This window comes from Panicum virgatum, chromosome 5N, assembly GCF_016808335.1.
Source record: "Panicum virgatum strain AP13 chromosome 5N, P.virgatum_v5, whole genome shotgun sequence".
NCBI classification, from domain to species: Eukaryota; Viridiplantae; Streptophyta; class Magnoliopsida; order Poales; family Poaceae; genus Panicum; species Panicum virgatum.
The window spans coordinates 7,507,789-7,534,932 of NC_053149.1; the positions used below are offsets into that span (position 1 = coordinate 7,507,789).

The 27,144-nt window shown below is 44.3% G+C and overlaps 2 protein-coding genes and 1 pseudogene across 2 annotated transcripts; 1 reads left to right on the forward strand and 2 right to left on the reverse strand.

Moving 5' to 3' along the window:
• Positions 1-340: 340 nt before the first annotated feature.
• LOC120673586 (aspartate--tRNA ligase, chloroplastic/mitochondrial-like) lies at positions 341-8,592 on the reverse strand. Its single transcript, XM_039954497.1, has 15 exons — positions 8,145-8,592; positions 7,298-7,438; positions 6,884-6,993; positions 5,919-6,030; positions 5,321-5,392; positions 4,764-4,855; positions 4,360-4,480; positions 3,942-4,064; positions 3,514-3,709; positions 3,228-3,415; positions 2,980-3,051; positions 2,410-2,508; positions 1,549-1,629; positions 1,090-1,147; positions 341-797 (listed from the first exon to the last, which is right to left on the reverse strand). The coding sequence occupies exons 1-15, from the start codon at positions 8,556-8,558 to the stop codon at positions 622-624; spliced, it is 2,055 nt and encodes a 684-aa protein (XP_039810431.1). The 5' UTR covers positions 8,559-8,592; the 3' UTR covers positions 341-621.
• Positions 8,593-14,412: 5,820 nt separating this feature from the next.
• Positions 14,413-18,289, forward strand: LOC120674492 (annotated as a pseudogene).
• A 6,115-nt stretch (positions 18,290-24,404) lies between these two features.
• On the reverse strand, positions 24,405-25,243 carry LOC120676418 (histone H2B.3-like). The gene has a single exon (XM_039957682.1). The coding sequence runs from the start codon at positions 25,148-25,150 to the stop codon at positions 24,689-24,691; it is 462 nt and encodes a 153-aa protein (XP_039813616.1). The 5' UTR covers positions 25,151-25,243; the 3' UTR covers positions 24,405-24,688.
• Between the last annotated feature and the right edge of the window lie 1,901 nt (positions 25,244-27,144).

The following is a 27,144-nucleotide window of genomic DNA, read 5'->3' on the forward strand; positions in this document are numbered from 1 at the left end:
TAGATGTGATGTTTTCTTGTTGCTGGCTAGGTAATTGAGAAGGTTATGGTTATCCCAAAACAGCACAACTCATTTTGGACCGGAACCTATGTTGTTACCAGTGCTGGTTAGCAAGCTAATCGAGTGTAGCAAATACTAAATGCATTTAATCTGGATGGCTCTGTAAAACACAAACTGGCATATGCAATGCAACAAAACCTGTGGTGAGAATGAAACTTGTAGAAGCATCTTCGGTAGCTGGTACAGGGTTTGAGTGATTTTGAGCTCCAAACACGTGGAGCTGTGCTGTTTGTTCTACAAGTTATTTCCAAGCATACGCCTGGGAGAAATATTTGTTGCATGAAGAAAAAACTACCGTGTGCAACAAATGGAGCACCGTGCAGTTCACATTTTGCACAATAATTCGTACTATGTTGAATGATTTACAAGACATGTATACAAATGCATAGTATCGCTGTTGAAACTCTTGTGAATCCAGATTTCCAGATCTTTGTGTTAACCATCTTCTATAGATTTTCCAGTGTTGGAAAATTCTCATGAACAAAGCGCATTCCCTACCATGCAAAACTAGAATGTGCCTCAAAATATAGAGAAGCAACCAACCCAAAATTCTGAACAGTATTACAAAGTAGACTTTGGGAACGCAAGATCCTTCAGTTGCTGAGGATCTACAGCAGATGGTGCTTTGGTGAGTGCACACTGAGCTGTCGTGGTCTTGGGGAATGCTATCACATCCCGTATTGAGCTCTCACCAGCCAAGAGCATCACCAACCGATCCAATCCATAGGCAATGCCTCCTGCAGTAAAATTCCCGATACACCATAATAATAAGCAAACAGAAACATCAATACTGTCCAAAATATACGATACAAATTGCTATATAATATTGAGGATGAGCATTAGCCTATCTTAGAATCAAGAAAGTGTCAGAAGCATCATATAATGAGAAAAGTGGAATTTTCTAAAAGGGCAGCTAGAATCCGAGGTAACTTAGTGAAACACCAGAAAAAAGATAGTTCTGTAAGCTAGCTGTATTTTAAGACTGAAGTATAATATTAGATGGAGTTTATTGTAACTAAACAGGCGTACCATGTGGAGGAGCACCCATGTCGAAAGATTCTAAAAGGTAGCCAAATTTCTCCTCCGCCTGCATGGGAAATAAGATATAACGAGTCACAAAAGAGTGAGCATCACCAAGTACATCATCAGCATGTTGTCCACACTAAAAACCTTGAGCTGAATGTGGATCAAAGAATGCAATGTTTGCACAAATTTGATTCAAATACCACACTACCCTACGATGCTGGTAGTTTCATATTTTTTACCATCAAATATGTAAATTTGCAAACATATACACCTACAATGACTTCCATTCTTTAATTTTGTCATCTAATAAACAAATGGCAGTTGAAGATATGCTTTTCTAAGCACTTTCACCTACGCAATGTATGTGATATTTGAGAACCAAGAACATGCTTGTCATCATAAAATGGGGGCAGTATCGAACCATCTGAACTATGAAGGGCAAGCAGATAACTGAAGTCATACCTGTTCAGGTGAGATACCAATGATCTCAAAAATTCTTTGTTGTACATCACTTTTGTAGATTCTCAAACTGCCCCCTCCAATCTATCAATAACAGGACATAATATTAGATGTTCGGTATAATTTTCAACAGCCTGTAAATAAATCATTAAATCAAGCAATTTTGTGCACCTATTTCAGTAACATGGATATATCATATCTGTGAATAAAATTAACATCAACACATCAGACCGACTTTTGCACATCTCAATTCATTGTTGCTAATACCAGAAGGGGCATTCACTCAGGCAGCTGTATAAAGGTAATTTAGCATCTAGAAGGTCAAAGTTTTAAATATTTACGAGTATCGCCTTCATTTATGGATGGATGGACCCATATTGACATAAGCAATGCTCAACAGAAAACAAATAAGAACTCAGATTTTACTGCACAAAACAACTAAATAAATTGTATGAAACATTGATGTGTAATAGACAATTGCCAGTCAGCATGCAATATGAATCCTCAACTGTAACTTGATTAAGATTCCTGATTCAAAGTTTATGTAAACCGGTCTAATGATACAATTAGCATGCTCCAGTTTAAAAACAAAGGGCTGCTCGATTCAATATGGTAATGATATTTCTAGGGCAAAATATGTAAATAAACATGTTTGCGTTGGTTTTTTTCTGAACATTCTGGATAATACATGCATCTGTGTGAAGGTATGACAAATTGTTAAGCAGAAGAACACAAGAAAAACTTTAATAACTAAGATCAGTAACAACCTTGAACTTTAGGGTGCATCATAAGATTCAAAAACAGATTGAGACAATATATCAAGTTAGCTTGTGTGCAAACTAAAAAGATAAAAATAGGATGTACCTCCACACCATTGTAAATCATGTCATAAGCCAGGGCACGAGCTGATGGTAGATCATTCATATCTTCAGGATTTGGCGCAGTGAAAGGATGGTGTAGGGCCTGGTTCATAATGGCAGAAAACAGACATGCTCAGGAAAACAGGAATTAAGACAAAGTTCCTCCCAGGGACTTGCAAATTCTCAGAGTATTGGGAGCAAATTTAGAACAGTGGGCATCTGCGGTAGTCGCGATCCTGTTGTTACCAACCCCATAAAAATGGCATTAGCATGTAATATAAGAAATATATTAACTGTTACAACCCCATCTTATGCTTGTTGCTATATGTGTCCTATCCTACCATATCATGCAAGGCTACATTTACAGACTCTGGAGACTAATTCCAGCAATGGTTATTCTAGTGCTAAAATGTGATGTACCGTACCAAATTCTGCAAATGGTGTAACGTCAAGTGTCAACGCAATAAAATAGCAGCCTCCTTCAAAATAGCAAGCATACACAGACCTCTAAAATAATATGACCAGGAACAATTAAGCAGTTCTTATAATTAATACAGGATTAAAAATAACAGACCTCGTATCTCTGCTCATCACTGTTCCATTCGAACATTGGAAAATCTGTCACCCAAAGAACTGAATGTGCTGACTGGCAAAATATAGAAAATGCAAAAGCGATGTCAGGAGTATATGGCAGAAACAGAATTATTTGCAATAAAAAATAAAAAATTATGGCAAAGAACAACATCATCTCATTGATATGCCATGAATAATGTATAGACCATATCAACATTAAGGATCAATATTCCCTAGTTTCTGACTCACCGTGTCTATCACTTCCAGCTTATGAGCAATAAATAATCTTAACCGGCCAAGAACCCGGTTAGCTGATGATTGTTCACCTAGTGCAAACAGGATAAGGTCGCCGGCCTTTGCATCCAGAAGTTTCACGAGCTGCTCTTTCTTTTCAGGTTTCAGACTTGATACCAGTGGACCAATTCCTTCAAGATCCCCTGTGAAAGCAGATAAAAACATTTATATATAAAACAACTGCGCATGCAATGACACATAATGTCTAACGGAAGAGCGAAGTTTTTTTTTTCCATTTTACCATTCTCCATAACTTTGAGGAAAGGCAGGCCCTTGGCTCCAGCTTTGGAAGCTTCAGTGTAAACCGTTCCTTTCTTTAGGTCAGTGTTTGAAAACACCGTGGCACCACCAGGAACACACAGTGCCTTTATTACACCTCCATTTTCCATGGTATCAGCAAAAACCTTGAAGCCACTTCCCAAAAATACATCACTAACCTGCATGGATGGAACAGGAAACGAGGGGATCAATTTTGTGAATAATTAATCAGGAAAGTAATTCTTAGCACATATTCGACATATTCGTTGCATGGCAAAAGCAGCACAAGATAAATACCAGGCTACGAACAAAACATATGAACAGTGCTAATGTGAATTGTGGACATAACTTAACTAATCAAATCATTAACATAGCAATTACAAAAGTATGCAGAAAGGTCAGAATTCTGACATCTTTCAGCTCCCAATCAAACCGAAGGTCAGGCCTATCTGTCCCATAGCGACTCATTGCCTCTGCATATGTTAACCTTGGAAATGGATTTGGCAGCTTGATACCTCCTACCGCTTGAAAAACCTGTTGCATGAATCATTCGACCATTCATTAATTAAACCATAAACAGTAGTTGTGAAGGAACGATGACATCTTCTGAACAATGTACCAAGACCTTGACTTACAACTATCTAATGTAGCTTACTGAGAAGTCAGCAAAGAGTCAGACTATCATATCTTTATTTTATTTTTTAAAAAACATTTGTGGTTACCCTTCACACATGGCAACCACTGACAAGCAAGGGTCGAAGGGTCTCAAATAAAATGTTAAATTAAAGAAAGGGAAGCAAGAGGAAGAGGTATGTCAAAACCAGCATACATGTCTCATCAAATCTTCATTTAACTTCAACATATCCTCCATTGATATAAAGGCAATCTCCATATCAAGTTGTGTGAACTCTGGTTGCCTGTCCGCACGCAAATCTTCATCACGGAAGCACCTATAAGAATCATACAATGCAGCTTTTAAAGAGTAGTTAACTGGTTTAATAATACTACAAGCCAACTGGATGTGATCATATGATCATGCTGTGAGCTTATTGCTGAAACATAAATGAATTTTTTTAAAAAAAAATCAGCTCCAAAGGCAATAAAAACGAAAAAAATCTCATTGACATAAGAAAAAAAAATGTGGCTCCTAGCAAGATATAATAATGGCAAGAGCTGTAATACATAAAACAAGCAAAAGCACAATTATGTTTAGAAAAATAAAACAGCAGTTACCTTGCAATCTGGTAATATTTTTCAAAGCCAGAAACCATCAACATTTGCTTGAACAACTGAGGACTTTGAGGGAGAGCATAGAATGTTCCTGGCTTCAGAAACCATATTGGAAGAAATCAGGGACATGCAGCGCTTATTAGAAAAGGTAGAAAACACCACTGTCTAGCTATTAGACCTACGACCAACAATCATTTGCAACAGAACTTTGAAGCATAATAATGTGTAGTTTATAAACACTAATGTATATACTCCAATGGAATAACTTTGTAAACTAAGAATAGAACTCTTCCAGACTACAATCACAAAAAATTTCTCAAACATCAGAATCAATCAGCACAAAGAAAAGAATGTAATTTAATATGTCCATCTAAACTGTTATGAGAATATTTGATATTGGAGAAAGTTGCTTTTGCAGAAAAGGATCCAAATTCCAAACATGACACGAAGTGTAAGTCTTCGAAGTTGCAAGGATAGCAAAGGGCATAATGTGTTTTTTAATAGATAAAACGAAAAAAAATCCTGTGAAGAAACAGATAAACTGTATATAGCTTAATCACCTGAACTCTTGATGGTACAAGATAGTCCCGAGCACCTTCTGGTGTAGACTTGGATAAAACTGGAGTCTCAATCTACCTTAACATGTAACTTTAGATCAGATGTAATAGAATGTCTTAGGTAAAGTAGTACAATAACCTAAAAACATTACTGTTACTTATAGTCATAAATTTAGTTACTTATTGCTAGTTGTTACAAACAATAGCACACAGTGCATGCATAACGGATCTGTTTTGACCAATCTACAAAGTTTTCGTCAATTAGATAGCACTTCTGGTAAGATTCTAAAATTGAAAACTAACTATCTTAAATGATAATAAAAGAAATTTTCAATGATGTTAAGATTGATGCTATTATAATAGGAAAATTAGAGCCCGACCCCCCGCGTTAAAATTGAAGAATTAGATCCCTGATTCAAGATTGACCATCTAGCGCAACATCACGAGACTATTTCAGATATATTTTGGCAATATTTCCAATATATTTTGGTACTATTTAAGATATATTTTGGTACTAAAAGAATATAACAGATGGAAAGTCAGGTAAAATAAACAATGAGTGTAACAGTACTACAGTAGTCAGTAGATATAATCAGCATACTTCAACAAATTCATGTTCATCTTCCAAGTAACGCCGGACGGATTTAACAACATTATGCCGCAACCGCAAGTTTGACTGCATTTGAGGACGACGCAAGTCCAGCACTCTAAACCTGTAATATTTGATGATAGGAAGTTACAAAAGGGTGCAATAAACTGTCAGAGCATGACCACATAGCTTAAATAAATTTTAGCATAACAGGAATCTCATGGCTGGGATGGAGAAAGGAATAAAAACAAGGAGATCAACATTTCCTATCTTTTGACAAGCGCATTAAAATCTGGAACAGAGTAGTTGTTGGGATCAAGAAGCAAATTAGAGACAATGGAAAGAAGTGATAGTCCAGCAGAATCCAATGCTGGTTTGGCTAAAGTAACATTAAATAAGTTGGTACAGTACAAGTTAGCATAGTAGGAATCCAATGGAAAGAGGAGAAGCTATAGTCCAGCAGAACCCAATGATAGCAAGAATTTACTAACAAAACTGCATCTACACACCTCCATCACAATACCAAATATGCTACTATTGAAGAGACTTAAAAGGAAAAAACAATCAAAAATTATAGCTGTGGACATAATTAACTATATACTGTATTGTAAACTGAAGTGAATATCACTACAGCAATCTCAGCAGTTACAAAGTGTGTGACAGGAAATCATGCAACTATCTCGTGTATGCATAGCTTTCATAATGCATCCTATTATACTAATTATTAATGGCATGCATGCACCCAATAGTTAGTTACTATCAGATACGCTAGAATAAGTGCTTGACAATGCCTAAGCCGCATAAGCATCATCTTTCCTATAGTCAAATGTGTAAACTTTCATACACCATATAATTGCGTATCAGCACAATTTTGACAAGTCTAGCTAATTTGAGTGATTCCACCATTCTTACAGATATTTCCAAAAAAGGCCTGTGCACAAATAAATTCTCAGAGACCACAGACTGTAAAGTTTTACCTCAGTCTAATTTCTTCTGGAAACTTCTCTTTTACAGAGTCAGCAGTTGTAACTGGAAACGGCAGTGAACGAGTTACTGAGTTCAGTACTAAAACACGATCTGCAGCAACCTTAACGGTACCAACACAACAACATAGTTAGATAGCCATGTCAGTTTCTGGTGAATGCAAAAGGAAATAGAAAAGTTGATGCCAATCAAAGAAACAGGTACTTAAACTATGAATAATAAAAAATATGATATTCCTTATCCCATACATTTTGCATGTCCAAAAAAGCATAAAGGGCATGGGAGCTTCTTAAACAGGAACATTTCAAGAGTAGATTATGTAAATATCAAATTCTAGCTGTGAAACGTCACCTCTAGCTTATTGATCTTGGGAAACATAATAAGGTGTGGTGGCTAACAGTCAATACCTCTATAGCCCCAGTCTTCATATCTGCATTGATGGCATCTGCTGGGCGCGGCCGGACCACCCCCTCAACAGCAACCACTGACTCAACTCTCAACTTGTTTACTATGTTGTAAACTTCTGGATACTCTGGCAATGTTGTCACCTACACAAAGGACCAAATAAAAACCCTGTGATCATCCGATAATAACAATAGACATCAACAACCAAAACATGTGCATAAATATAATCATGTTAGAATTATCACCATGCCAGTCAAAGAATACAACTTTTACCATAAGCCATGAATAAGATAGGACAAGAATTGCCAGTAATATAATGATATGTGACAACTAGTTTGACTATAGAAAATACCAGATCACCAGGCATCTGAAGCAAGCACAATAAGAAAAAGTAAGCAGCCATGGAAGTACGCCTATTATGAGCAGGAATCATTCATATACGACTAATGCTAATAACAGCAACTCCTGCTGCTATATTGCCCTTCTGTTATCCACAAGCAGTTGCCGTTCACTTGGGGATTGGAGTGTACCTGATGCTAGTGGCCAAAGTTCAACAACTACTTTACAGGAATAAAGGATGCAACAATAATCCCAGATAACACACATCAAGCAATTGAGGGCTTAGAGGAAATGTGAAAATAACAACAATTGCCGAGTTTGTCTCTACAGAAGCAGCAGCTACATCAATGTAATCACGAGCAAACAAAATAACAAATACAAGGTCAAAAAACAGGTAGCAGCTTGCACCAATTAGTACAACCGTTGAACCAACCAAAGCAACTACGGGGCTAACCAGCACTGCAGAGAACTGTCACCAACGCAGCCAGCACGACTTAGAAACGCACTCACCTGCACCATGCCGGAGCGGTCGCGCAGGGTGAGGAAGGTGAGCCCGGCGTGCGCGCGGCGCAGCGCGACCCATCCGCAGAGCCGCACCCTGCGCCCGGCGTCCCCGGCGCCGAGCTCGCCGCACAGCGCGTCCCTCGGCGGCCACTGCAGCGGCTGCAGCCTCTCGACCTTCTCACCCGCCGCGGCGGGCGCCGCGGCCGCCGCCTCCTCCGCCGGGTTCGCTGCCGCGTCGGTCGCCGCCGCGGCCGCTAGGGTTCGGAGCTGGGGCGCGGGGCCGGAGGACGAGGGCGCGGGCGAGGCCGAGGCCGAGGTGGTGGAGAGCGGGAGGATGCGGCGGAGGTGCAAGGCGGACGGCCTGGGCTTTAGGCGCGAGAGGAGGGAGAGGGGCGAGGCGCGGAGCAGGGAGGCCGCCATTGGCAACGGGGAGATGGGGATTGGGGATGGAGCGGATGCGAGGAAGTGGGGTTTTGGACTCGCCTTATCCGCCGCACGAATCTTACAGAATACTAGTTACGGAATGATGATGGAAGGAACTTCTCCGGTCAGCTCCGGAGGAGTGTTCTGACTTCTGAGGGCCCCTTCGGTTCGCCCGTTCCGGACGTGGAACGAGAGCTGGAACTAATCCAGCTGATTGAGGGCGTGAAAATAAACATGCACTTCCAGCTGGAACCATTCCAAGCATACATTCCTAACTAAACTAACGGACCGACGGATTGTCTATACATGGAGAACCTACCGTTTGCTCTTCACTTCCTCTCCCTAGAGTCCAACTAAAATCCCCAAATACTGAGCCATGTGCTCATTTTTTTAGAATTCTAGAGGGCAAAGCCCCGGTCTTACTTAACAAGACAAATAAAAGCGTTTACAGCATCCATATGGGAGGTTCCAACTACCCACAAAAAGCAAGACTGGTCGCAGCCAGCGAAACCACAAAGTTTCAAGTAAACATTCCACCGAGCCTAGCACAGAACTAAGCCAAAGAAACATGTAGATCCATAGAGCAGCTTCAAGAACTTCTCGCCCAGATAGAGTCTGAAGCAGGAGCAGTTAGGAAGCCTTTTTTTTTTGAGGGGTGAGCGAAGCAACTTCAGTCGCGGGTTCACGTAACGGGCATTGGACAGACACTGATTGGATGTATGCAGCACAGAAGATTAGCCAGTATTACTGCATGTTGCTCGGCTCAAATTTTCTCCATCAGGACTTAAGCAGTCAAGTACAGCGAGTCAGCCACGGATCACAAAAATCTGGTCTGTGGTCTTTTTTTTTTTTTAAAGATCTGGTCTGTCGTGTGTGATCTAGTAGTCCGAAACGGTCCTCGTACGATGTCTGAACCATATTCCATGGAGCAGGCCGATTAGCCGGCGCGTTGAAACAAGTACAAATGGTGCCAAATAGGCAAGCATCTATCAGCAGTAAACAACACGGCAAAAAAAATTCTTTTCCCAGGCCACGAGCCAAAGGAAAGGTCTCTGTTAATCTGCATGCTCCGAGAGTCTCCGCTGCAGCTCCACCATGGCGGCAGTGCGCATCATGAGCCTGCTGCCTTTCACCATCTTCATCACGACTGTAGTGGCCTCCCGGGGCGGGGGCGGGGAAGCCGGCGCCCTGCTAGCGTTCAAGGAGGAGCTCACCTGCCACGGCTCCGCGCTGCTGCCCTCCTGGAACGCAAGCACCGGCCTCTGCAGCTGGGAGGGTGTGGCGTGCAGCCGCGGACGGGTGGTTGCGCTGAGCCTGCCCTCCTATGGGCTCACCGGCACCCTCTCCACGGAGGTATGATGTTTTTTTAACGAGGTTCGGCGATGCGCCTACATCCTCGGGGTATTTTCGGGCACCACCGCGGCCACGCCGCCACTGTGACAGACCCGTCGAGTTAAAATACTTAATTAAGCATAACCGTCATTAGTTGGCGCATTAGCTTAATTAAGTGTAACTTGACAGACTGTTTCCAACCCACAGGCCGACCGAAACACACCAGAAGTCTCGCACGAAAGCGAGCGCGGAAGGCTCGCACGAAAGCGAGCGCGGAAGGTACCAGCATGATACAATCTTACAAAAATAGCAAATTATATTAAGACTTTTACAAAACAGCTTAAAATTTAAAATTTACAAATAAAAAGATAGCAGCGGAAAAGAATCTAACATACAGAGTATTTTTACTAGAGAATAAATAAAACAAATTAAATAAATCGAGAACTACCGAAACGTGAAGAAAAGGCGCCACATCGAGCCCACTGACATGACACCTAGTTAGCTCCTAAACCTGAAATAGGGTAAACAACAAACCCTGAGCAACTAATACTCAGCAAGACTTACCCGACCAGTGGGTATAATTTAGCCCACATATCTAGACATACAAGGCTTTTGGCTGGTGGTTATCTTGCAGAAAACAGCGACTAAAGTAATTCCTCATTTTCCTAATTTTAGCCCAAGTTCTATATAAATTAACATAATATAATATTTGCATAACCAAATCTAGAGCAAACATAGTGGAGCAATAAATACTAAATCATATGCTCATCAACATAGGTATAACCATTATTCCTTTACAACACTAAGCTACGACGCAGTGACCAAGGTGCTCATATCCGAGAGTGACTGACGGCGAATCGATTCGATTTAACCTTGCAAGGTGGACCTAACCAACACGGCACGCGTATGCCCCGTCGGACCACACGCACCAATCATTCCCCTCCCCGCCTCGAACTACAGAACCACCCCACCTTCATATAGTCAGCCGAGCTCAATGTGAGACCACCAAAAGTAAACATATGCATCTCGTTTCTCCGCGACTACTCGACTCGCCCTACGGGGTGGTGATGCAATTCTGTACTTTCGAAGCGAGACAGTACTAGGCTTACCGGTTTCGACAACCTCTTACTCCCGGCATGCGGTTAGTATAGTTCAAACATGATCAGCAGGGCCAACAACGGCTCGGTCCTTAACCGACACAGGAGGAACTACACTTCTCACGCCCGGTCTCAGATTCTATTCTTTCTTTAATTCCAAGACTTCAATCCATAATTAGTAACTCATATCTAAAAACATAAAACTATCATATATCTCGCGAGTAACCAAGAATTACTCGACTTCTACCGAACCCTATCTAGCATAGCATTTCTATCGTCCTATACATACTAGTACAACTAAAGGACACCTAGGGTTCATGCAACTAGCGTTTCAAACAACTCCTAAACGTAATGCATAAGTAATAAATACATATATAGGTGTCATAAGTTAAATTAATAGGATGTGCACCGGGGCTTGCCTGAGGGTAACACTAAGTCAGTGCTAATATTATTTCCGGCCTTGGGCCGGGTCTTTGGTTGCTTCAGCGGGTCCTTCCATCTTCTGGCGATATCCGTCGAACACCGTCTTGTGGGTCGACTCCAACACCGCGTGCTTCACGTCCACACGTGTACCTCTAGCGCACCTAAATGAGGTGCAATAATGCATATGCATGAATATATATGAAATGCCGATTAATGCACATGCATATGACACAAATTGGTGCAGCTAAAATTCCCTACTTACAAAAGAACCATACACAAAAATGAACTAGTTGGCCGACTGTCCGCTATGCAGCAGCGGACTGTCCTCAACTCAAACTTGCCGACCTACCAGACCTACCCACTTCTCTGGATAAACTTACGACTATACGGCGGACGGTCCGCGATCCAGTAGCGGACTGTCCGCAGTACACCTCTGCCAACTCGCCAGAACCTACAACGTCTCTGGATAAATTTCTAGACTGACTGGCGGACTGTCCGCGCCTCAGTAGCGGACTGTCCGCAACACACCTACGCCAATCCACCAGAGACAACGACGTCTCTGGTCGAATTTCTAATCCTAACGGCGGACCGTCCGGCCCCTCTTGGCGGACCGTCCGCAGTTCACTTTGCCCAACCACCAGAGACGACAACGTCTCTGGACAAAATCCTAGACTCTACAGCGGACTGTCCGCTCTCCAATAGCGGACCGTCCGCAGTTCAATCCTGCGAACCCCACCAGAGGCAACATCGTCTCTGGACAATTTCAAGTTTCAACGGTGGACTGTCCGCTCTCCTATAGCGGACCGTCCGCAGTTCGGTTCTGCTAAACCACCAGAGACAACATCGTCTCTGGACGAAATCTAATCTGACCGGCGGACTGTCCGCACCTCCCAAGCGGACCGTCCGCGATGCATAACTCTTGACCGCGCCACAGGCGGCAGCAAGTGCGGCGGCGGCGGCGCCGGCCGTTCACCGGCGCCGGCAACACACCGCGGAAGGGGAAAAAGACCGGGGAGCACAAGGAACTCACCACGAATCCATTCCCGCGATCGGTTCGGGCGGAGGATGACCGGAGAAGCGGATCGACGGTGGAGCAAGGCTTTAAGCGCCTCCAATGGTGACGGGCGGTGGCGGGGGCGATTCCGGCAATAAGAAACCGGTCTGGGGGTTGGGGAAGGTGGAGGAGGTGCCGAGGAAGGTTCTTGCGCGAGGAATCGAAGTATGGTGTCCGGAGGAGGGAGATCGACCGAAGGGGACGACGACGGCGCGAGCGCTCGAGCTCCGCTCGGCTCTGGACGAAGTGAGGAGGAAGAGGAGGAATGACAGGCGGGTTCCACGTCCATCCAGATAAATATTTGGGCGTGGCCGGGGCGGACCGTCCGCCGACCCCGAGCGGACCGTCCGCGAGGCAGGTGTTACAGCCACCCACACCAGCCGCCAAGTCGTTTCACTGTTACACGGTAGTACCCTCATATTTATGGGTCCAAGAAATACAAAGTACGACTCAAACTCTATCCCTAACCTACCATAATTAAAATTCAACTCCAGTCGTAACCGAATTGTACACATATTTGATATATATCTAACAAACTCCACCTTGGCGAATATACACGCCACTTTGAAGCCGTCCATGTTCGAATCTCCGTGTACCGGACTTGTCTCTCTTTACTGCTGACTTAGAACAGTCCGTCGATGCTGTTTCCGCCGTACACCGCCTGTGCACAGCCACGTCGCTCAAGAACCCGTCGACTTCCACGCTGTCGCACACGACGTTGCCGACCCATTTGAACGCCGCCCGCTGTCCGCCGTCAACCGTACCGTCGCAAGCACCGGTCACGGACAGCCAATTGCCTCGATGCAATCGCCGTAGACTTCCTGTATTGATATACGGGAGGAAAAACGAATAGCAAAGTCCGAGTCGGGCCGGACTCCCCGCCGACCTGTTTCCCCGTGATGCACCTGTGATCCGCCTCCGACGAGCCATGCACCGTGGCCCACCCGGTGGCCGATTTCCACACGAATTCGAGTCCCATAAAGCCACTTCCTCTGATCAACGGGAGAACCAATCAACTTGCATCCATCCGATTAATATAATTACTTGACACATGATTGGTCTCTCATGCATCCAGCGTCCATACACGCAAGCATACTATTTTCTCCGTGCCTGATCACCGGCCCTTGCTGACTCCTTATCGTGCAAAAGCCTACGGCTGCTGCACCTTTGCCCGTGCAGCATACGCACCGGCATGGTGCCTCCGGTCCTCGGCCAAATTACATGCGACCATAGGCAAAGCAACTCCTGACTGCTCCCGCACGCGCCTTCCTGGTCATTTACGCGTGCCGTCGTGGCCGTGCCCTAGGCCCACACACGCCCGTGCCCTGTTGGAGCACCACAGCTGCCGCACGTCTTGCTCCTGGCCACCGCCTGCAACATCGCAAACCTGACACAGGCCACCTCCATCAACACGCCGAGTCCATCGTGGCCTTCGCCACCATCGTCGCAGCTCCCACCGCGATGACCACTCCGATCACGATCGACTACCCGTCAATCTGATCGCGAGTCGAAGCCGCCGTCTTCATCCACGACGTCTTCCAGCCGCACCGTCGAATCTGGCCATCACGTCTGACCGGCTCCTATCGAACAGCAGCCTGCACCCGCTATCAACCCGATCTCCACATTTGGACGCATCCATATTGATTGCAGCTTATTGGACGGTTCGAGCCACCCGCCCGAAGTGTCCAACACCACCGATCGAGTTGTCGATCGCCGCCATGCTCCACCTTGCGCCCTGTCCCTCCCGGACAGCTCGTGCGACCTTGCGCGGTGTGGAACATGCCCATCGTGCCTCCTCGTGGATCTTCTTCTTGAATATAACTCTGGTACCACTTGTTAGAATAATTGCGCGGAAACGATGACCACAAGAACACAAAACCAAATCACAAAATCACACGAACGATGACGACACTGAGGCACGATGTTTTTTTAACGAGGTTCGGCGATGCGCCTACATCCTCGGGGCATGATTACGGACACACCTCCCCATAAACAGCAGCTATACCGGTATTCGGGCACCACCGCGGCCACGCCGCCGCCCACACCGGCCGCCAAGTCATCTCACTGTTACACGGTAGTGCCCTCATATTTATAGACTCAAGAGATATAAAGTACGACTCAAACTCTATCTTTAACCTACCATAATTACAACTCAACTCCAGTCATAACCAAACTGTACACATATTCGACACATATCTAACAAGCCTATCCCTGCCGAGCCCTGCCGAGCTTGGCGACAGGCTCACGAGCCTTCAGAAGCTCTCACTGACGAACAACAGCTTCACCGGCGCCATCCCGGCATCCCTTGCAAACATGTCATCCTTGTACTACTTTGATCTATCTACAAACCATCTCGAGGGTTTGATCCCACCTGAACTCGGCAACATTGTAGGTCTGCGAGTCCTTGCGCTCCTCGAGAACAACCTCTATGGCATGCTTCCACGCTCCCTGTACAATCTGTCCTTGCTGAGAGACTTTGAGGTACAAGAAAATATGCTGTCTGGAACTATTCCTGCAGATATTGGCGGTCGGTTCCCCAGCATCGAAATTCTTAGCTTCGCTGACAACCGATTCAGTGGATCTATCCCAACCTCGCTCTCCAATCTATCTGCACTCACAAAACTTGGCGTTTATAAAAACAGTTTCAGTGGGTATGTACCTCATGATTTGGGGAGGTTGCAAGGTCTCATTTACCTGTCCTTGAATGAAAACAAGCTTGAAGCAAACCACAGACATGGGTGGGAATTCATCACTTCGATGGCAAACTGCAGCAAGCTTCAGCTTCTGGTCCTTGCCAAAAACTCTTTCAGCGGCCAACTCCCTATTTCAATCAGTAATCTGTCGACAACTCTCCACGCTCTTTATTTGGGAGACAATAGGATTTCTGGGGTTATTCCATCAAATATCGGCAATTTGGTTGGTCTTAAAACACTTGAGATGACAAATACTTCTGTATCTGGACCAATTCCAGAGAGTATTGGTAAGGTAAGAAACTTGGTTGTGTTAGCCCTTTACAACACTAGCCTGTCAGGCCTCATACCTTCATCAGTAGGGAACCTTACACAGTTGAATAGCCTTTATGCATACTATGGCAACTTGGAGGGGCCAATTCCAACAAGCCTTGGAAAGTTGAACAATCTGGATGTCCTCGATCTGTCAACAAATCGACTCAATGGCTCGATTCCAATAGAGGTGTTAAAACTATCTAAACTCTCTATCTACTTAGACCTATCATACAATTCATTGTCTGGGACACTTCCTACTGAAGTTGCCAACTTGGCAAGCATTAACCAACTGATTCTGTCAGGAAACCAATTGTCAGGCAATATACCTGATAGTATTGCGAAATGTGTATCGTTGGATCAGCTGTTGTTGGATCAGATCTTGTTTGAGGGAAGCATACCTCAATCTCTTGAGAATTTAAAAGGTCTTGCTTTACTGAACCTGACCATGAATAAGCTTTCAGGTAGTATTCCTGATGCCCTTGCTACTATTGGCAACCTGCAACAATTGTACCTAGCACACAACAACTTGTCAGGTCTTATCCCCACAGGTCTGCAGAATTTGTCTTCCTTATCAAAACTGGATTTGTCCTTCAATCATCAGTAAGGTGAAGTGCCAAAAGGAGGTGTTTTTGCAAATGCAACTGACTTGTCAATTGATGGTAATGATGGGCTTTGTGGTGGAAAGATTCAGCTTCATTTACCACCATGCTCCACGCCTGCTGCAGAAAAGAGAAAAAAAATGTCAAAATCCCTAATGATCACCATATCATCAATCAGCACACTTGTATTTATAGTTTTACTAGCTGTTCTTATTCAGTTGATCCACAAAAAGCTCAGGCAAAGACAGGAAAGCCAATTGACTACAACGGTAGATGATGAACAATTTGCAAGAGTTTCTTATCATGAATTGTCAAATGGGACCAATGGATTTTCAGAGGCCAATTTGCTTGGACAAGGAAGCTATGGTACCGTTTATAAATGTATGTTACCTGCTCGCGGTATTGTTGCAGCAGTAAAGGTGTTTAACCTACAACAGTCTGGGTCTAACAGAAGTTTTGTTACTGAATGCAACACATTGCGAAGGGCGCGTCATCGTTGTCTCATAAGTATCATTACCTGTTGCTCAAGCATCAATGCACAAGGTCTCGAATTCAAGGCACTGGTTTATGAATTCATGCCCAAGGGTAGTTTGAAAGATTGGCTTCATCCAGAATCTGAGGAAGAGGAACGCAATCTGGGCAATACTCTAAGCCTAGCTCAGAGACTAGGCATTGCTGTTGATATCACGGACGCGTTGGATTATCTTCATAACCAGTGCCAGCCACCAATAATCCATTGTGATCTCAAACCAAGCAACATCCTTCTTACAGATGATATGAGTGCCCGAGTTGGAGATTTCGGAATATCGAAAATTCTTCCTGATGACACAAGCAACACTCTGTCAAATTCGGTTAGCTTCACTGGAATAAGAGGCTCCATTGGTTATCTCCCTCCAGGTAAATTACTACAAATGTCTGTTGTTATCTTCAGTCTTAATTCCTAGCCTGTCAAATCATGTACTTGCTACCTAAAAGACTTAATACCTATATCAAATAATTCGTGGGGTGTAAATAACTGTAGAGTATGGTGAGAGTTCTGCCGCCACAACTCATGGGGATGTTTACAGTCTTGGCATATTGTTGCTTGAGATTTTTACTGGGAGGAGCCCTACTGATGACTTGTTCAAAGATTCCTTAGATCTGCATAAGTTCGCCAAGGCTGCTCTCCCCTACAAAGCCATGAAGGTAGCGGATCCAGCAATTTTGCTGCACAAAGGAACACAGGGTAGAGATGCTCCCAATGCTACCCTGGTGAGAAGCAGAACTGAGGATTGTCTGGCTTCTGCGATTGGGCTTGGTGTATCTTGCTCAAAGAAGTGGCCAAGAGAACGAATGCTTGTGCAAGATGCAGCCGTGCAGATGCGTGCAGTCAGAGATGCATACCTCAATGTTTGTCACTGCCATGGCAGCTTGCTAGATGGGAGTTTGGAAGAAACAACAAAGCCACCATTCAATGAGTTGTGAACCAACCATATAAATGAGTAGATCAGATAGTTCGGCCTACCTTTTATTTTGCAGATATTTGTTTACATCTAAACCTCTTTTGGTCAGGCATGTGAAATATTTTTTTTATTAAGATTAGAAGAGTGGTCCTCGGAATTTGGTAAGCTAGGATTTATAACATCCACATTCTTCATATTTTTCATTATGATGCTTTTCCAAATTTTAAAATATCATAGAGCTCTATCACTATTGCTATTATTACTCACCCACTTCCTGTTTGCTCGCGCATTGCATTCAAAAAGTATAGACATAGGAGCAACTACAGTTCATCTTTTTTTCCTGGTGTAAGTACATAGGGTTTGATGATCTGACTTGTGTGTTTGGCTAAGAGAGTAGGACGATCAGTTCAGCATTTAGTTGGATTGGAGGCATCAAACCCACTAAACCAGCACTAATTTAGCTTGCGAAGACATCAATTCTGTTCATTTGGAGGGCAACAAGCAGTCAGGAACAGCTGAATGTTCAACATGATATTGTAGTTACCTGAAATAACTGAAGCCATAAGAGCCCTCTGAACTAGCATCTCCATCTTTGAATTGCATATCTATCCATCAGAATGAAAACAAAAGTAAGTGTATGCAAATTTCACATTCAGTGAGATATGCAATATTGCAATCTCCAAAAAAGTGGGCATGCCATACATAGTGGCACCGTACTGCACATCCCTCAAATAAATCATGGGGTGTAATATAGAAAAATTACTCTCTGAAAAAAAGACAGGCATTTAAAATGACTACATATCTATTATCTTATTATTTTGCCAACAAACGGAGTCTCCACGTTCACTCTCAAGGTCAAGAAATTCTCACGTTAATCGGAGAAAATTAGAAAAATAAAAATTACCCACCACTGTCATTATGATAAAAATAGCATAAAATACCCGTGCCTAATTAAAAATCACCCACCAATGCCATTATGAAAAATTAAATATAAAATACCATTTAGCTATGTGTCAGTTACAAACATATACTATTAATAAAAACTAAAGCTAACAACAATCCAATCAAAATAAAACAAAAATAAGAATAATTATATGCATAATATTATTAAAGCTCAACAAATCAAATTGTTATTATAGGTAGATCATATTTGAATTATTTTAACTAACAATAAGACATAATTTACGATAATGAACGAGTACTTTGCGCATGCCTTGGCGTGCCCATACTTTTCACATTAGTTGAAAATAAGTTAAAGGAAAGTTACATTAGGATAAGATAAAAATGGAACATATACATGTGAATATATTAAAAAAATAGATACAAGATGGACATAGCAACATATTATTAGATTATTTTACACATGAATGGTATTTAGACATGGACTGTGAAAACTATTTACATTCTAACATGGATGATAGGTGCGTAGAGCACATGCAAACTATGATGGATGTAGGTAGATATGTTTTGGGTCTCCTGACAGTGACTGGTGGATAAAAGGTAGGTGCAGCGTGATGCATGGCGAGGACGCGAGGTACATCTCTATCGTTGCGGCGATAACCATGAGTTTCCTACAATGATTTGTGTTTTAAAGAAGATAGTTATATGGTAGTAGGAGGCATGCAATTAAGGGTGTATAGTTTTTGTAAAAAAAAATCTATTTGGCATTTGCAGTAACTAAATCAATTGAATTGAAATGAGTAGTAGAGCATAAGTAAGAAGAGTAGCATATGACAAGAATGGAAGAGATGAGAAGAATAGAAATGTAAAAAAAATGACAGGTCATCCTGATTTATCATAGCTAGGTAGCTTATAGTATTTTAGTAGATAATAATTTAACTTCTCAGCGGTCGAATTATTGGAATTTGAATAAGACAAAGCGTAGCTATTATATATTCAGATCAGAATGTATACTAAGCTGAACTTAATACGTCCGATGGTCTATATTAGTGAAAAGAGAAGAAAATATCAGTGTAGTTGACACCGTAGGCTTATTAAAAATATTGATTGATTATGAAATACAGTGGACTTAATTTTACATTTGGTGTTTTGCTCGAAAGCTTCTGCAACTGTATTTATTGGATCTTTAAAGAGTTATTATGTTTCTCTACTGTAAACAATTATGGCTAATTAGCATTTGATAAGAAACGATAGACAGTGAATACTAATTCTGTAGGCATTTATTTAATTCACTTGGAACTTTTTTTTTTGAAAAACATTACTTGGATCTTGATTGGATGAAGAATCATGTAGATCAGTAGTGTCTGTCATGGTAATACACTTCACACCATATATTACAAAGTTCATTGTTTTGGATACCCTAAAATTGATTATTCACAGGTGGTAGTCTAGCATGGACAGGCATATATGTTTCATAATGTAGTAAATAAACTAAGTGAGCCTGCAACTGTTCATGGCCTTATGGGGAATGAAATAATTATTCCAGTTGGTAGTGCACATCAGAACTTCATGATCTGTGGATAGCTTTTTTAACTGTACATCAAAAGGAGAAAGAAAAATAATTAATTGGTTCAATCCATTGGCATTCTATAGCGCCCAAGTAGCAGCTGAACTTGAACAACACTCAGAATCTGCTCTACCCTGCTTCTCTCCTAAACAGCCTACATAAATGATGAAGATACCAGATGAGATCCTCAAATATACCTTTTCATTTACATTATTGCTGTACTGCATGCACATTGCGTATTGACAAAGCAAAATCTTTGTGAATGGAAAACTATAGTATAATTATGGGAATCAAAAGCATACTCAATTTGGTTCATATTTGTCATTAAGTCTGTAACAAATTTTGTGGCTTACCTGAAGTTTTTTTTTTGTAAATATTAACTTTAAAAATTAAATGCTTGATGACCAGATAGAAAAAACTGTTGGGACACAGAACTGTAACCTTCTACCAAGAGCAGACCCTGTGAAGTTTTAAATTTTGCTGACATGTTGGTAGATTTTCACCCAAATGCAGAAGTCATTGAAGCTTTTGGGGAGTGATCAGTGGCAATGGCAGCAGCACAGCAATTAGAATTAAACATCAACTATGGCTCCGACTTGAGAGTGACCTTCCAATGTAAGGTTGGTTACCTTGTAGAAATACGTTCCAACTCTTTGCTGTACAATCTGCAGCGAGGTCTTTCAACTTCAAAAACACAGCAAATTTAGAATTGTAGTGTCATACTGGAATGAATGTTTGAAGTCAAGGTACATTACTGATTCAGTAACATTTCCATTCTACACCATCTCTTTCAGTTTCTTCGATCAAGAGATGGTCATGAGAACTACACAATACAAAATTAATAGACTCTCAGCCTCGATCCATTCTCATGGTGATGCTACTAATAGAAAAACAACTGAAATAGAATTTCACCTGCTTCGTAAAGACACAACCATCATGTTGAACCTTCCCAAGAGCCCTGTTGAAGCAGACGGCTTCCTGAATCTCACATTAGCAGCCAAGAGCCCTACAAGCGCAATATCTACAGACACACCGACCAAAAGATAAGCAGTGTACAACTCAAATCTGCCCAGAAATCATTCCCTCTCTTCTGTACCTTTGCAAATGTGGCGTAGCAAGGGTCAATTATAATCTGCACCGAAACCGAAACTCAAATTAGCAACTGCAGAACCGTAACTGAAGCCTCTCATACACTGAACGATTGGGAAATAACTGAACAATTGCAGCCACCTCTGTTCTAACTTTGAAGAGGAACGACGGGTCGGCAAGCATCCGGTTGCGGAGCATCAAGAAGGCACAGCACCCAGCGGCCACAACGCAGACTGCGCAGATCAATATTGGAACGAATAAGAAAAAAGGCCACGATCACACCTTCCATCATATATATTCCCAACAATTCTACCTGCAGATCGAAGTAGCAGAACAGCAGGACTTCCCAGATGACACCGTCCTTGGCCGCCTCCACCATGTCGCCCGGGAGCGCAATGCCGCCGCCGTCGAAACCGAGCAGCGGGCCTCTTAGTCGTCATCATCCTTGTCGTCCCCACCTCCGCCTCCATCCTTTCCTTAGCTCCCTCTGAGTCATCCCCGAGGTTCCCAGCGCCTGATCCGTCGCCGCCGCCGCCGCGCGCTCCTTGTGCGACTTCAGCTCCGGGAACGTGTTAGTGCAGGATTTCCCCTCCGCGCCGTGCCAAGCCTGGAACTGGCGGCCAAGATCACAACCGCCCCCAACGGCTCTGTAGTGGGCCGACGAGGGAGGCAAGCGGGGGCAGGGCCGGCGCGCTCACGAGGAAGGCGATGCGGCAGCTGCGCCTTGGGACGGGGTGGAGCAGTAGTCGAGAGACGGTCCGACGGGGCGCGGCGGCGGCGGGCGGAGGTGGTCGCCGGGAGCCCTCTGCGGCAGAGAAATCGAGCGGGTGAATGCTCAAGCTCATACGAGCCGTGGAGGGGAAGGCGAAGGTGTAGCAGAAGTGAGGCTCATCGGAAGCAACGAATTTCGACGGCGGCCGGCGACGGGGAGGAGGCTGTGGCGGCGGCAATGGTGATGGGAAAAATGAAAGGGGCTAGGTTTTGGGGAGGGCGGTTAGGGTCTTAAAGGAGGACGAGCGGGAGACGAGCAGCCACCGTGATGGAGGAGCGCCGAGCCCCAGCCGCGTGCAGGAGCAAGGGATGGGCGGCCCTGCGCGGCCGGCAGGCCAGTGGGACTCGCGGCCATTGAAGGCGTTGATGCCTTGATGGCAGTATCGGCCATGTCGTCGCTGTCACCGCCACAATCCCCACGAACCAACGGCTGCCGCCGCCTTCACCTTTGCCATCCAAGAGGAGGAGGTCGAGCAGGGGAGGCGTGTTTTTTCCCCTCAAGGCTCAACCACGAGGCATGCCGGCACCGCCGCTGCAGCTACCCCGCCAAGGAGGCCGCCGCCTTTGCTTTGCCATCACCCTCGCCTAGGAGGTCGAGTAAAGGAGACGTTGGATGCTTCACGAAGTGAGATTTTTTCGCCAGCCTCACGAGATGGCGGCAGAAGCGCCATGAACCATCGGATGCACATCACGCGGAGCACAGAATTTTCGCTATCGTGGACGAATGAGGTGCCGAGGAAGGGTGGGGCTTTAACATATAGAAATAGGGTGATGTATTGTAAAAAAAATAGTATACTTTTTAAGTATACAACGACATGCAAATTTTTGAATTTCCAATACTAGCCGCGCAAATGCGCAGGCTATACGCCTAGTTCAGAATAACCAACCAGCTTTAACTAACAATAGTAAGTCACCACAGAAATTTCATTCATAACCAAGCAGGCAACATCCATATCTCAACCGACAATACATGAATCTGGGTGTACACAGAATCCAAGACAGCAGTACAAGATGTGGAGATTCAGGAATAATTTAGCACTCTTTAGACATGCTAATCATGCTCTAAGTGACACCCAGGAGTACACGTACCACATACCAGTGCTGGATGCAAGCCGAGGAGAAGCATGTGAGTAATTACCAGTAAGCTCAAACAAAAGCATCGAAGAGAAGGACAATATGTCAAGTAAAATTACCATAGATGTCAAAACTTGAAGCTCGGCAAGAACGCTAAAGCTACTGCACTGCCTCACAGCATGGCACAGGGAAATAGTTTCTGATACATCCTCAAGATATCAGAATGCAAAGGACTCCGTAGGTCATCAGTAACCCAGTGTAAACCATCGAACCCTCAAATTGATCAGACATTGGTCACCACTAACCCAGTGTAAACCAGGCTATGCAAGATGTTCCAAATTAGAGTAGTATAGTTTGGCCCTTATGCCGTTTACTTGCATTTCCCTCCTCTCCTCGGATCTACCCCCTTTAACTGGTTTTAGTTCTCTCTTTTTGTACGTAACCTATGTAAAGTGTTGTTTTTTTTATCAATAAAAAGTTCAGGCGACCCAAGGGTTGCCATAGTTTCCTTCAAGATATTCGGATGGTTGTCATCAATTCACATGAATCGCAAGTTTTATTTTCTGAACATTGGTATTTCCGACCCATGTGGCAACAGGCTCCATTTACTGCTCTACAGCTACCAACTCTGAGGCACAGTACCAACACCCAAGTAGAGGCAACCTAGCTAAGAGAAGGGAACTTGCTGACGGTAATGGTGACCACGGATATGGGCATACGGTACGGCGTTGCTTGGGGAGCTCACCTGGGAACCTGGGAAGGCAAGACGGACGGAGGTAGTGGATCTCGCTGGAGGCGACGATGGGCCCCTGCTCCTGTAGCGCGCCCGGGGGGGGGGGGACGGACGAGGCGCAGAGAGCAGGAGGCACCTGCGGAGATAGGGGAGCTAGTGCTGGGACAGGCGAGACGCGGAGGCGGCTGCAATCGGAGATGATGGCGGCGAAGGGGAATTTGGAATCGGTGATCTTTGGGAACAGAGAATTCGAGGACACGGGTAACCTCCGGCGCGGCTGATAGATAACAAGTTTACGCCTCCCTTGGACCAAGACGGGGTTGCCATTGCATCACAGAAATTTTCAAGCGGTGCCAAAACAGGCCCTCCATACACAAATCCCGCCAAACATTTCACGAGCCCTCCATCTCCCAAATTTTGAAGCCAACGCCACTAGCCTGCAAATGGATTAAAGAGACCAAATTTTGTTTGTAATTTGGTTCTCCAATAATGGATTCAATTTCAGGTGCCGCCAAACATTTCAGCACTGAACCTTCCGTTCCGTCTCCCAAATTCACAGAACCAAGATCGTACGCCTCGGGCAGCCAAAATTCCGCGCCCAAAGCGCGATGACGCACCATACAAGCGAAATTTTCGAACCACTGAAATTGACCAGGAGATTGAGCACCAAGAGGAAATACTTTCAACAACTCTAATCGTAGGATTAAAAAAACTTACAGAAAACAAACAAGAAATGCTCAAGTGCCAAAACAACATATCAGAAGTTACAAAAACGTTACGCCATCTTAACAAGCTCGACTCCTGGAGTGTGCAATCGACCGAGGGATAGTGAGAGAGATACAATCAAGAGCTGATGATGAATTGAACAAGAGTTAAACAAGCACCACCAATTTTCCATCAGATAACCGTTCCACTTCATACAGAGAGCATAGTCAGGAACCACAGCACGTAACTACATCACCCGTACTAGCCACATCCAACAAACTGGCATCACTACCAGGAGCAACACGCCAACAAAGAGCAGAGGGGAAAGCCTAGCATCTAAGACGAGGTGAACTTGGTGACGGCCTTGGTGCCCTCGGAGACGGCGTGCTTGGCGAGCTCGCCGGGGAGGACGAGGCGCACCGAGGTCTGGATCTCGCGGGAGGTGATGGTGGGCTTCTTGTTGTAGCGCGCCAGCTTGGCGGCCTCGCCGGCGAGCTTCTCGAAGATGTCGTTGATGAAGGAGTTCATGATGGACATGGCCTTGGAGGAGATGCCGATGTCGGGGTGCACCTGCTTCAGCACCTTGAAGATGTAGATCTTGTAGGTCTCCACCGACTTCTTCCCCTTCTTCCTCCCCTTCTTGCCCTCGCCGCCCTCCTTGCCGGCGGACTTGCCCGCGGGCAGCCGCTTCTCGGCCTTGGGCTTCTTCCCCGCCGGGGCCTTCTCCGCCTTCTCCGTCGCGGGCTCCTCCTCCGCGGGCTTCTTCGCCGCCGGCTTCTTCTCCGCCTTGGGGGCCATCGATGCGGCTGCTGCTCGGGGGGTTTCTGCGGCTGGGATTCGGTTCGGTGGGGGAGAAGAGGAGGCTGCGACGTCACAGGTTGTTGTGGGGAGAAGAGGAGACGGGGGCGATGACTTTATAGAAGGAGAGAGACGAGCGCTGATAGGTGGAAGGGCAGGTGCCGCGGATCGCTACCTCCGAGCGGTGCGGGCCGTTGATGCTTCCTGAGATGGACGGCCGGGATGCGCTTCCGATGCGGATCGCTGACGTGGCGGCGAAAACGAGGGCGGGGAGGAGGAGAGGAATCGTTCTCGGCGCGCGAACGGGACGTCGTTGGCAGGTGGTCCCACTGGGCATACGAACAGAGCGGGTTCCTTGCTGACGCATGGGGACTAGTGACGAGCGTGGAGCGGTGGAGGCTGAGCAATCAATTTGAACACGGGTCCCAGCTGTCGGTGAGGAGTGCTTGTAGCCCGCCCCCAATTTATATACTTCGCGCCCTCGTGTTCTCAAGAAAAGTCAAAACGCCTTGAGTAACTTTTGGGATATATTTTAAAATTTATTTTTACCATAGACCAAATAAATGGAAATTAATATGATTTTAGTTCAAAATTGTTTGTGGTAGTACACTTCCTTGGCTATTACCATTTTTCACCCTAACAATAGCCAAAAAGACCATCCGACCGTATTCAAATTCGATGCGGTTTGGAATGACTTTTATCCGTCGGCATCAGATTTCGAATATTCAATATTCGTAACTAATTCTTCTCCGAATATTAAAAGTTTCAACTTTATTATGTTAATATTCATTTTAATCTTATCCGATAAAAACTTAACACTATCTGTATTGGACTCCGGATTCGAATAAATATATGATCCATATTGGATCCATTTACATCCTATTCTCTCCGATTAGAATATTCGATGCTTTGATGAAATATGGTAAAAAAATTCTCCAATACGCAGGAGAATACTCCTTTGACCTAGAGAAATAACATCTTCTTGAACACTTGATTGGTTCTATATCCTTATTTACGCAATTATTTCTTGGTATTTAATATTTGCTTTAATTAGATGTACTTTACTACTACAATCTAGACGAACAGTCTTTATGAGATAAAATTTAAAGGCTAAACGAACGATAACGGAGGGACTAGTTGTTTACAATTCACGCTAGGTGTTTTTCCTTATACGGATTACTTGCAAGGCATACGACCTAGCCTACACGTTCGTGCAGCGATCCAAAGATCAGCATCATCGTTGGTGCGTTGCGCAATCACTGAGGTGCCAGCAGTTTGGCCCTAAAAGAGACGTGAATTGCTCTCTTTCCATATGTGCGATCGTGTAACAAGGGTGTTGAAGGTCTTCCCTCCGGAAAGGAATCGCTGCTCAGCTAAGAGGGAAATAGGTGGATTAGGCAATTAAAAATTTAACATATGGCTTCAATAAAATTGCACAAAACATAAACTAGAAAGTAAAAGGATCTTGATCATACGATATCGTGTCTAGAAGAGGTGAATAGGCTTTTCTTCAAATTTCAGCACTTGACCCTGCTGACTCTGCTTGGACCGGTCAGACTGGTCCACCAGACCAGTCAAACCAGTCTGATCAGGAAGACAGACACCAGCAGGGAAAAATCGTCTTCTCGAACTTGAATCTATACAATCAGCATCATCGTTGATGTGTTGCGCAATCACTGAGGTGCCAGCAGTTTGGCCCTCAAAGAGACGTGAATTGCGCTCTTTCCATATGTGCGATCGTGTAAGCATGACAAGGGTGTTGAAGCTCTTCCTTCTTGAAAGAAATTTTTGCTCAGCCTAAGAGGAAAAGGGGTGGATTAGGCAACCAAAAATTTAACATATGGCTTCAACCCAAAACATAAACTAGAAAGTAAAAGGATCTTGATCACACGATGCCGTAGTCTAGAGGGGGTGAATAGGTTTTTCTTCAAATTTCAGCACTTGACTCTGCTGACTCTGCTTGGACCGGTCAGACCGGTCCACCAGACTAGTCA

Coding starts and splice junctions, on each gene's coding strand:
- LOC120676418 (XM_039957682.1), bottom strand. CDS start 25,150: ATGGCCCCCAAGGCGGAGAAGAAGCCGGCGGCGAAGAAGCCCGCGGAG.
- LOC120673586 (XM_039954497.1), bottom strand. CDS start 8,558: ATGGCGGCCTCCCTGCTCCGCGCCTCGCCCCTCTCCCTCCTCTCGCGC. Junction 5,393..5,918: donor ATGAACATGAATTTGTTGAA/GTATGCTGATTA, acceptor ATGTTAAGGTAG/ATTGAGACTCCAGTTTTATC. Junction 3,710..3,941: donor TTGATTGGGAGCTGAAAGAT/GTCAGAATTCTG, acceptor CCATCCATGCAG/GTTAGTGATGTATTTTTGGG.